The sequence below is a fragment of the Petaurus breviceps genome, unplaced genomic scaffold (genome assembly GCF_028583685.1).
Source record: "Petaurus breviceps papuanus isolate PSGF00001 unplaced genomic scaffold, PetGlider_PUasm1.0 90903, whole genome shotgun sequence".
Taxonomy (NCBI): domain Eukaryota; kingdom Metazoa; phylum Chordata; class Mammalia; order Diprotodontia; family Petauridae; genus Petaurus; species Petaurus breviceps.
The window spans coordinates 2,332,019-2,344,020 of record NW_027187376.1 but is presented as its reverse complement, the minus strand read 5'-3'; the positions used below and the strand labels follow the sequence as shown (position 1 = coordinate 2,344,020).

The 12,002-nt window shown below is 41.9% G+C and overlaps 1 protein-coding gene across 1 annotated transcript in view; it reads left to right on the top strand.

Moving 5' to 3' along the window:
- The window catches only part of IGFBP2 (insulin like growth factor binding protein 2), a 39,322-nt gene extending 29,137 nt beyond the window's left edge, over positions 1-10,185 (top strand). The window contains exons 2-4 of the mRNA XM_069075180.1: positions 7,688-7,905; positions 9,126-9,266; positions 9,658-10,185. Coding sequence (XP_068931281.1) covers positions 7,688-7,905; positions 9,126-9,266; positions 9,658-9,819 — 521 coding nt within the window. The 3' untranslated portion in view covers positions 9,820-10,185. The remainder of the gene's footprint in view (positions 1-7,687; positions 7,906-9,125; positions 9,267-9,657) is intronic.
- The last annotated feature ends 1,817 nt before the right edge of the window (positions 10,186-12,002 follow it).

The following is a 12,002-nucleotide window of genomic DNA, read 5'->3' as shown; positions in this document are numbered from 1 at the left end:
CTCTGACACTTTCTAATTGTGTGATCATGGGCAAATCACCTGACCTCTCTGAACTAGTTTCTTCATCTGTAAAATGGGGATAATGATACTTACTGAAGACATATATATATATATATATATATATATATACATATATTCATACAGGAGATCAAATGAGAATGTACACATTAAGCAATTCATATATACCTTAAGCCACCTCCAAAAGAACTCAGTAAGGACCTACTATGCACCAGGTGTTAAGTTCTGGGGATACAAAACCAAAATTAAGCCAGTGCCCACTCTCAAGGACTTTACATTTTATTAGAAAACAATTGACATTTCATAGATTTAGATCCTTCTCTCAAGGAGTTTCCATTTTGCTAGAAAATAACTAAGTCCCATTGATCTAGGATCTTAATATTCTAGATGATCCTAAATATATGGAATGTCAATTATTTCCTAGTAGAAAAGAAGCTTTTAGGCATCTGGGACTAGCTCCCTTTTGTATTTACCAGAGAATAACATATGGTAGTTACTTATTAATGCTTGTTGATTGGTAATTGTATATGTCAGAGATATTACAGAAGGAGCTTTTCTGCTTGTTGGATGGTGATTGGACTTGCTAACCCTTCCAAATCTAAGTATCTAAGAATCTAATATATCTAATAAAGAATCTAATAATAATCTAAGAAATGAAGACCTAGAGAATTTCCTTTGTGGAGGGAATTCTTGCAGTGGGTAAGAGGAGAACTCTGATGATTATTTCATGGTTTCTAGGAGTCTCCTAAAGGCTATAGATCATTTTCCCATTAAGGATCTTCCTTGTCTTACCCAGCTTTCTGGAGGAGGATGAATTCACTTATACAGGGAGAAAACTGGGGGAAAATAAATGGCAGAAGGTCTTAAAAGTACACAATATCCAAAAGGCAGAAAATGTTTCTGGGTTGTGCTTAGCATATTACAAGTAGTCAGATCATATATAGCAAGGACCTGGGTCTCTGGACTCCCCACAAAAGACTTTCTACAAAATAGCAAAAAATCTGTGTCTAGGCTAGGGCAAATGCCACTCTTCTCTCTTCTTTCTTTTGAGGCCCATGCTTCTCTAGTTTCCCTTTGCTGCAGGGATAATAGAGGGGGAGTGTGGATGTCATTGCTGGGGAATCGTCAGAGATCAGCTAAACCCTGAGCTTCTCCCACTCTGGTCTTCCAGAGATCATCTCTTGATGATGTCCAGAGGAAGTAAGAATCTTGTTTCTTCCTCCACCATGATGTGAGTGATAGAGAGTTAGAATTTCCCTAAGGTCATGATTATGCTGGGGAGTGTTTTAAGAGGATAGGGAGCTTGAAGTGTGCTGATCTCCATTAATATTCTTTATTCATTTAATTCCCAGAAATTCCCAAAGTTACTCAGCTCAGTTCTTCCTCTTCCTGCTTCTTTCAATCTTTCTACCTTTGGTAACTGGCTGGGGTTTGATAGGGGGACTTCCTTTTCCATACTTGCTCCTCATTTTATGGTTGATTATGATGCTTGGCTACAATACTAAAAGATAACCTGCCCCAGCATTGGAAGTTAGAGTTCAGAGAGCTCTGAATCAAGTTTTGACTTGTTATTCTCATGCTGCAGAATCCTACAGGAAAGGGATGAGGGAAAATTCCAACCCTCACCTTCAGACAGAACATATCCTAAGAGGTTCACATCTTTCTGCTACACACCCTGCTTCTAAGGGGAGAATGAAGAAAGGAACACTCGGGTCTAAACAGCAATTGGTAGTCTGGTTTACACACACTAGAAGGGGACTAATAATACCCTTTAAGGGGATTCTGTCATATATGACTTTCAGAATCTCAGGATCACATAGTTGGAACTTGAAAGGACCTTAAAGACATTAGTATATTATAAGCACTCAGATCATATGTAGCATATTTTACAGATGAGGAAACTGAGACACCAAGTAGTGAGGTGACTAGAAAGTCAGTAACAAAGGTAGTAAATAAGAGAGCTGGGACTCAAATCCAGATCTTCTCATTCCCCAAACCAGTGCTCTTGGGACTGAACACACTGTCTTTCATCTGGGCCCCCCTTTTTTCTTCTCATTGTTATACTGCTAGTGGTCCTAAATTGAGCAGCCAGTTAGTCAACACTTATTAAATGCTAGGCACTGTGCTGTGGGCACCTAGCAGGTGGTGTAGTGGATATAGAGTGCCAGGTCTGGAGTCAGGAAGACCTGAGTTCAAATCCAGCCTCAGATGCTTACTAGGTATGTTACCCTGGGCAAAACACTTAATACCATGTTTGCCTCAGTTTCTTCATCTGTAAAATGACCTGGAGAAGGACATGGCAAACCACTCTAGTATCTTTGCCAAGAAAACCCTAAATGGGGTCACAAAGAATTAAACACGACTGAAACAGCAGAACAATGAACGATAGACGGAGTGCTAGGTGCCAGGCATTCAAAGAGAGGTAAGAGACAGCTCCTGTCCTTGAGAGGCTCCTTCTCCTATTTAATTCTTTTCTTTCTAATCTTTGGTGGAATAGGGAATTAGAAAACAAAGCATTTTGGAACTCTCTGAGAACTGGGTGTGTTGGAGTCACATATAAATAGTCTGAGGGGATCCTGAAGAAACAAAGTACAGGAGCATCAGGGCATGAACTTTGTGATGTCTGTCCTGACTGAATTTTAGTTCTGTTCTTGGTTCTTGGAGGTCTTCGAAGCAGGTGATGTTGCCATAAAAATTACATTAGATAATGAATGGGAAAGTGCTCAAAATGCAAGCTATTGGCATTCCTATTATTACGTACTATTATTAAATGAACCACTTATACTGGGGCTCCACCATCTGTCAGCAATGTCCAAAAATCTACTGAGGTCATTCTGTACACCAAGGCTGAATTTTATATTGCTAAGGCCAGTTGTCAGTAATGGTAATATTTCATACCAAATTGGTTTAAAAATAGAAAAGCGTGAATCTGTCAAATGGATTTGGGAAGGAATAAATGGAAACGATCAAAGTCAGTAATAGTGTTTAGTAAATCTAGGAATAGAAATTCTTAGAGAATTCCGTATTTGATAGTTAGACAAGTTGATCATTAAGTTTATCATAAAATAGTTTAAATAAAAAAAAAGAAAAAATGGAAAGCAGTTTGGCAGCAATAAAGTTTACACCAAGAGCTTACATAATGTATCACAGTCAGGTCAAAATGGATATATGAATTGAATATAAAAGTTGCATTATTTAAAAAAAATGGAAGAGAATCAGAGCAGATAACTTTAATAGCTATGTCTAGAATGGGAATTGTTAACCTAACATTGGACAAGGAGTAATCATCATATTGCATGAAATTGAAAAGCTTTAGCATAAACGAGATCAGTAAAACTAGGGTAAGAAGAGAAACTGTCCCCTGAGGACAGGGAGAGGTAGATGAGGAAATGAGGGGATGGGACCTTTGCATCAAATATTCCTGAATGGATATGTGATTTAAGGATTTGAACAAATAGTTTTCAGAAGAGTTACAAATCATTTAAATCATGTGCTCCAAATTAGTGATAATGAGAGCTACAAATCACAACAGCTCTGACTTTCTGATGTTTTTAAAGCCTGTCAATTGGCAAAGAAGACAATAGATGGGCATAGTCAATGTTGGAGGGACTGTGGAAAGACAGGCACATTAGTACACTATTGGTGGAATTTTAAATTGGTTCAACCATTCTGCAAAACCATTTGGAATTATATTAAGAATGCTTCTAAAATGTCTATATTCTTTGATCCAGATATATCACTATGTGGCACATATCCCAAGGAGTGCAAAAATATTTATAGTGAGACTTTTTGTGGTAGCAAGAAACTGGGAATGAGAGGATGACTAAATAAGTTATGGCACATGAGTGGGTAGGGGACATAGGGAAGGATATGTCCTGAAATGAAAGTGGTATAAAAACAGAAGATACCTGTCCAAACTTAAAAAAAATACTCATTGAGCACTTTGCAATCCATGAATTACATTTTGTCATATAACTGTGTTATAGGAAGGTAGTGCTTGGGTAATTCTCATTTTATAGATGAGGAAATGGAGATGCGACAGATCTGGATGCTTCCATTTCAGGTCTTTTGACTCTTCAGCTAGTGGGTTCCCTCCCCCCCCACCCTTATATTTCACATTATATCTTAGGTCTTTTTCTCATAACCTCTTTCTCAAGAGCTAACAACTAGAGATTTTTTTTTTTTGATGTACAGTGGGGACAATGAAGAGGAAAGAAGGTGGTTGAGGAGGAAAGAAAAGACTAAAGAGAAGATGTATCTGGAAGGGCCAAAGAGTTGCTGATTCCTTTTCCAAACTTGGCTTCTTGTTGGGACCTGTCAGGAGAGCAGCTCTGGGTGCAAAGTCCTGACTTGCTCCCTCGATACCCATCCTGCTGTTTGGTCTAGGAGAGGGGGCTGGGCTAGGCTCTTCTATTCCTCACACTTTGCATGGAGGCCTTACGGGCCTTGCTTGGGCATGTTGTCCCCAAGTTGCTTCTGGCACATATCTTGCTGTCAAATCTTGCTCTGCCTCATTCACTAAAGACTGACTTGGGAGTTCAGAGCCAGAGTGAGCTCTAAGAAGGAAGGAGAAGAGAGATGCAAAGACAGAAGCAGTGAAGGGTTTCTGTTTTCACCAAAGGGTTAAGGATGAAGAAAATTCTTGACTAATAACCCTATAGAGGAAAAATGAAAGAGAATTAATATACAAAGAATCCTGATGGAAACTTTAGGGAATGAACTATAAGTTGTTTTTATATATAAGGGTATTTTATGAAAGTAATTTTATTCAATAATAAACAGTTATAAATTAAGTTTAATTGGTTATTGATATTAAATATTATTTATCCTAAGTCATTTAAAATAATAATAATATAAAAATGTGGGTTATAATGGAAGAATATTTCTATGAGGCCAATGCCTCTCCATTTCTCCATCTTTTCCATCCTTTCCTTATTGTCCCCAAGATCCCAGTCTAGAAAGATACTATTTCATGAATTCACTCAGTTGTTGGTCAGTCAATGAATAAACATTTATTAGACACCTATGGTGTATAAAACATAACAGTAATATGGAATCGTGGAATACCAAAGATTATCTTATTGTTCAAGCCCTCATTTTTCAAGTGAGATAATTGAGCAAGGTTATGGAACTGGCTAGTGGCATGGTCAAGACCAGAACCTGGGGCTCCAGATTCCCAGTTTCATTTTCATGATACTACACTGCTTTGATTCTAATATACCTTCCTCTCTCCCCTCTCCCCCCTGCTTCTCACATCCTTCTCCTTCACTGTAACTCTGGAGAAGGGGCAGGCACAGACATGTGGACAGAGGGAAGGGATGATTTATGCACAACAGTAACATGGCCAGGGAGGGATGGGGCCTGGACTCTGTACTCAGAGCAATCATCCACACAGTCATTTCCTTTGTCCTGTCCTGCTTTGGGAAAGCTGTTCTATTCTGTGACTCCTGTGGCTAACTCTTGCAGTTTTCCTTCAGCCTCAAGATGTTTCCCTACACTCTTCTTAGTCAATTGGTGGGTAATATTCAAGAATGAGAAAAAACAAAACAAAACGCTGCAAGGTTGTCCTCTGTCAGAGTGTTCCCTTGGACTCCTTCAGGCTCAGTGATCTGGGGGATATGATGACCTGGGTTATAAACATAGTTATCAATCCTTTTTCCCCTTTTGCTGTATAAATTTGGACTTAAGTGGTGACTTAGATATCATAGGATATGACAGAAAGATTGGTATGTAGGCAAGCTGTGAAAGGGGAAAAAAAAAACTCAGTTCCAGTCCCTTCCCTCATGTTTTTTGGGGGAGTCTACACTTGTGATATCATCAGTGTGGATAACTTCCAGTGTGGAAACACCCTCCATGGAAGAAACAAACTTTCCATAATTTAGAGTCATACAGGGTGGCCTCAGATACTGAAGAATTAAGTGATTTGTTCATGGTAATTTACATATCTAGTATGTCTTAGGGGCAGCTTTTGAACTCAGGTCTTCCTGACTGCAAAGTTAGTTTTCTGTCCAGTACACCAGAGATGTCAAACACAACATTCCCAAGTTTTGCTTGAACAAGATGAAAATGTAGTTGGGAAATACTTAACAAAGTAAATAAAAATACAATAGAACATAGATAATGTTCATGTGTGGTTTTCCAAGCCACTGTGTGCCCGCCCTCTGTATGATTTAGTGGCCCCTGTTTCTATTTGAGCTTGGTGTGACTGCCCTATATCATGCTGCCTTTTGGGATTCTCTAGACTGGAGAAAAAATGATAGGGAAGTTTTTAGAATCCACGTCTCTGCGTGGCTGTTACACCAAAGACTGATCTGCATTTCTTACTCTGAAAAAAGAGGCGATGTTAGAAACTTGGATTTAGGAAGTTCTGGCTTGAAGTCCCATCTTTGGTACATTTTAGCTGAATGACTATAGGCAAGTCAATTGACTAAGCCTCAGTGTGACCATTCCTAAAACTGGGCATTAGAATCACTGGTGCTTTCCTGACAGGGTTGCTAGGAAGTTCTAGTGAGACAATATGTTTAAAGTGAATGCTACACAAGGAAATCGCTTTATATTGTCACCTCCTTTGCCATAAAAAACTTTAACTTTCCTTTGGATTAGTCACTGGCACCTGGGAGAGTATGGAGGGCTCTCCATCCATGTTATTTACTGACGAAATTGGAACAGGAAGTGTTTCGATTAGACATAAGGAGCAAGCTTGTCTATCTCAAAGGTTAGGAGACACCAGAAAAGAGGGAAGGAGTTAGAAAAATTGTGCAGTAAGGAAGTTCTTTAAGAAGAGGGGAAACCACGGCAACATCTCTCAGAACTAGTGGTAGGGTGGTGAAGGAAAGGACATTTGAGATCTTTGCCAACTCTGATTTTTTTCTTTTGAGTTTCCTCCCCTCTTTGCTCCCCCCAGAATCCCCAGGGGACTTCTACCAGCAAGAACAAATAATTCTTGCCCTTGGTTTCCCCCCCCATTAAAAACCTTTCATCCTTGAGTCTCTGTCCTTTTCAACTTCATTATTTTTGTTCTAAATAATTGTGTTCTGAAATTCAGAAAAGACCACCTTGGCTGCTGTTGAGGCAGTGAGCTCTATCTGTTCCCACATCTCTAACTAGAAGAACCACCATGGTTCTGTTATTTGCTACTCTATTGAGGGCTTTGAAGAAAGGAACCTACAAACAGATCATCTTTAATTTTCAGGACAGATATAAATTGGACTTAACTAATTAGGTTATAAGAAGAGAAGTATATCTAAGTGAGACATGAGGCAGAGTTTTTTATTTTGACATTTGAAAAACCCTGGAATGGCTTTCTCCAGAGAGCTTTAAGAAAAGGATACCAGCTCTTTCCCTTTCCCCCAATCCATAACCTTTTTTGTCATGGACCATTTTTGGCTATCTGGAGAAGCCTATGGATCCCTTTGCAGAGTAATGTTTTTAAATGCATAAACTAAAATATATAGAATTACAAAGGAAACGAATTATATTGAAATACAGTTATCAAAGGGTGAAATGAAAATAAATTCACAGACTCCAAGTGAAAGGCTAGAATGAATGCCAGAAATTAAAGAGAATGGTGACTTCGTACAACTTTTAAAAAACCACATACATATGAACTTTGGGGAGTCAAGTTTGGTGGGAAACTGGGAGTCACATTTTTCCTTTCTCTTTCCTCTAGATACCATTGATGACTCAGACGGTGGACTGGCAGAGAATCATGTGGATGGGACAGTGAGCGTGCTAGGTGGTGGGGGCCGGAAGCCCCACAAATCTGGCATGAAAGAGTTAGCAGTGATCCGGGAGAAGGTCATAGGGCAACACCGACAGCTGGGCAAAGTCAACATGCATCATCATATCCATGAAGACACCAAGAAACTGCGCCCACCTCCTACTAGGGTCAGAAGACAGGGAGGGAGGGATGGGCAGGAGAGGGGAATCACATATTGATAAGGATCTGCATACATAGGCACCACTTAATTTCTCTGCATTAAATGTCAGGGAGAGGACATATGGGTGGTGTACCTAATAAGAGACCAGGGCAATGGTGTTGTACCAGGGGACCTAAAATTCTAATTCCTCCCTTTGTCATTTAGTAGCAGTGTGACCTTGGGCAAATCACTCTCTGAGCCTTGGTTATCTTTTCTGCACAATGGGCATGACAATGGACCGATCGGATGTCCGTTGCTGTATATGATGGAAAGGAATCAGAACTTGGGTTCAGATCCTGGATTGGTTATTTGTTACTTGCATGATCTTTGTTCTCAGCCTTCTGTTTTCTTGTGTGTAAAATGAGAGAGCTGCACCAAAACACCTCTGAGGTTCTTTCTGGTTCTAAGTCTATGTTCCTTTACATTTATTTCTTATTAGACTTTGAGATTAGACCAGAGAAAGATAAATAGATAAATATAAACATATACATACATATGTATGTGTATGTATAGATGTATATTCGTACTTCTATAATTAATGCACATATATTCAGATCTGAACCTCCTTTAGGGCCCTGTTGCTGCCAGTCTAGAAATATGGTGGGATTTAATGGGGCAAGGGGGAATGAAAGTTGGGCTGCCCTGGAGGATGATAATTAGAAACAACCCCAAACACTGACACTGTACTTAACAGTTTGCACAGAGCTCTATGTATGTTATCTCCTTCGATCCTCACACTAGTCCTGAGTGGGCTCTGTTATCATACCCAGATGTGGAGCCTGAGGCTTAGGGTAAATGATTTCTCCAGGGTCACACGAACTAGCATATGCCCAAGGCAGAAGTCAGAGAACTTGGTTCTTCTGACTCCACCTCTAGTCCTCTCTCAGCTGTTCCATGCAACAGATGAGACGTGCTAGAATTAGCCTTTCTCATTCGTCAGCTGTAGCTTCTTCCTGCAGATGGTTTTTCCAAGCCGCTGCACCCTCCCCAAGCCCACTGAAGCTTTCTAGTCCCCAGAGCTGTGGCAGTGCCAGGGAGGGGAGAGAGAAGGCAAGCTTGCCCCCTGGTCTGCTGTGTGGGAGTTGGCTGCCCTCCTTGTCGGTCAGCAGACAGCTTCTCCACCCCCCAGCCTTCTTTTTCTATGTCCCTTCTCTGAACTTCCTCTCTTTCCTTCTTGGCCCTGCACAGACCCCCTGCCAGCAGGAGCTGGACCAGGTCCTGGAGAGGATTTCTACCATGCGCCTCCCAGATGAACGTGGTCCTTTGGAACATCTCTACTCCCTGCACATCCCCAACTGTGACAAGCAAGGCCTTTACAACCTCAAACAGGCAAGCAGACACCTGGTCCCAGGGTATTTGGGAAGGGAAAGGTGCTGTGCTTAGCCCCTGGGGTGGTCATTTTCCATCCAACTGGACACTTTCCCCAAGAAGTTAGATGGGAAGATATAGATCTATAAATGTGGTAATCCTGAGTTGTCCTAGGCAGCCTTCCTCCTACCTCCCAACCTCACCCCAAACTTACATCTGCTCATGTTGTTGCTTGTTAACAGCATTGAGTTGAAAAAATTTGGTGAATCAGTGGGGGAGGAGGTTTAACTTACTGACCACTGGGCTGAGCCTCAGAGAGCTAGTCATCCAAGAGTTGTGTGAAATCTTAATGGATGATGCTGAAAGCAATGATCTCCTCTATCTCCCACCCCCTCCTCTTTTCTCTCCCCAGTGCAAGATGTCTCTGAATGGTCAGCGTGGGGAGTGCTGGTGTGTGAATCCCCATACTGGCAAGCTGATCCAGGGGGCTCCCACTATTCGAGGAGATCCTGAGTGCCATCTGTTCTACACAGAGCAGGAGGCTCGGGGGGCACACGCTCAGCGAATTCAGTAGGCTGGAGCCCACTAGTGCCCTGATGCCACCTCCTCAACCTTCCTCCCCAAACATCAGCAGAGAGAGGAGAGTGGCTAGGAGGGTGGGAGTGCTGGTGGTGGTGGTGGTGATTTTTCCACAAATTTTGACACGTGTATTTATATTTGGAAAGAGACCAGCACCTTGCTTGGCATATACCCTACTTTCCCCCTTTCCTGCATGAAATGCCTACTCCCTGTCCCCTTCTCTCTTCCCTTGTTGGGGAGAGAAGGAGGTGGCTGGGTGTGTGGAAGCCAGTGAAGGTCTGGGAAGGGGAGGAGGTTTTTATTTTTGAACCCCTGTGTCTCTTTCACCTAAGATTAAAGGAAGGAATAAAAATACCAACAACTGTGTCTTGAATATTTCTGGGACTGGGAGAACAGAGGCTGTCTGTAGACGTGGCAAAGTGGGACCTATCTCTGAGTAGGATGCTTGGGGGTAAAAACTTCTCTGAAGTTGTACCACCTTTCCAGTTGAGACCAAACCACATCAGCTCCAAGAAACTTATGTCCTTCCCTTTTATGTGGTCTACAGGATACTGACCTCCAGCTTCATTTTGCCTATGACCTATGGGAAGGTGGCTTTATCTGTTGTAAATACACTTCCCATCGTTCTTGCTTTCTTCCTGATCTGCCAAAAAGAGAAGGGAGAGTTCAAGGATACAAAAAACAAGAACTTGTCTGTGAAAGGAAAATGGGGAATTAGTAGGTAATTGAGGAACATGGGAAATTGGAATCCTCAAACACTGAAGTTCGAGTTATACTCTTGTTTTATTATTTTAAGAGCCAGAGGACCGGGGCGGCCAGGTAGCACAGTAAGAGCACCGGCTCCAGTGTTGAGAAGACCTGGAGATCGAATCCCGGGCTCAGAAACTTAGCACCCACCCAGAAACACCTGGCCGTGTAACCTTGAGCAAGTTACTTAACCCCAATTGCTTAGGGGCGGCCAGGTGGCTCAGCGAGTAGGGCTCCAGTGTTGGGACGACCTGGAGATCGAATCCCGGGCTCAGACACTCAGCACCACACCCAGAAATAACTGGCTGTGTAACCTTGAGCAAGTTACTTAACCCCAATTGCTTTAAAAAAAAAAAAAAAAGAAATAAAGAGCCAGAGGATCAATCAAAAACAAACAGACAAAACTATTCCCCTCTCACCAAGAAGTCTAGGGATTGAGAATCTGCGATGTTGGTGTTACAGGGGCAGTATGACTAAGGGAACCTGAAGAGATTGATGGCAGGACTGAATGAGATAATTTTCAGTAAGAGAGAGAGAGTGATACACATCCAGGCTGCTAAATGTGCCCACTCCTTGGCCATCAGGAGGTAGCTAGGTGGCACCACCAGTCCTGCTGCCAAAGATAATCAGCCAGCATGCCTTAGGATTAGAGGGGTGCTAGAATGACCACCTAGAGACCCTCGAATGTACCCCGTCATTTTACAAAGGAGGAAACTGACCCAGAAAGAGGAAGGTACTTGCTCAGAATTGTACAGGTAGTAGGTAGGGGAGCCAAGATTCGAACCCTGAACACCTCTTGACTACAAATCCAGGACTGGTCTGTCTTAGCCTTCATTCTTTGAAGCCATCTTGGGGGGCTGCTAACCTCCTCCCTCTTTATTCCTCCCTCCGTCGCTCTGTTTCCCATCTCACCAAATGCAATGTCTCCTCACATCATAGAAAGCTGGAAGGAATCTTAGAGCCCACTCCACTCATTTTACAGATGAGGAAGCCGAGGCTCAAGTGGAAATTGTTATGTTCACAGAATAACTGCAGTAACGGCTACCATTTATTTCACTGGTTAACTTAAAACCCCGCCAACGCTTTCGAGGCACCCTGTATGATACTTTAAAATTTGTAAAGCACTTTACAAATGCTCTTTCACTTTATCCTTGGAGGTTCGCTTATTATCCCCACTTTACAGATGAGGAAATCGAAAGTGGGCTGAAATGACTTGGCTAGAGTCAAACAGCTAAGTGTCCGAGGCTGGTTTTGAACTCATATCTTCCTGATTCAAGGTCCAACGCTTTGTCACCCTAGCGGCCCCCTAGTGGCCACGGATAGAGGACATTGTCAAGGGCCTGTGTGGGTACCAATCTTTCTCTTTCTGAAAACTGGTTCACTTAGACCTATCTCATTACCTCATTGGGCAGGCTATCTCCAATGAGTTGA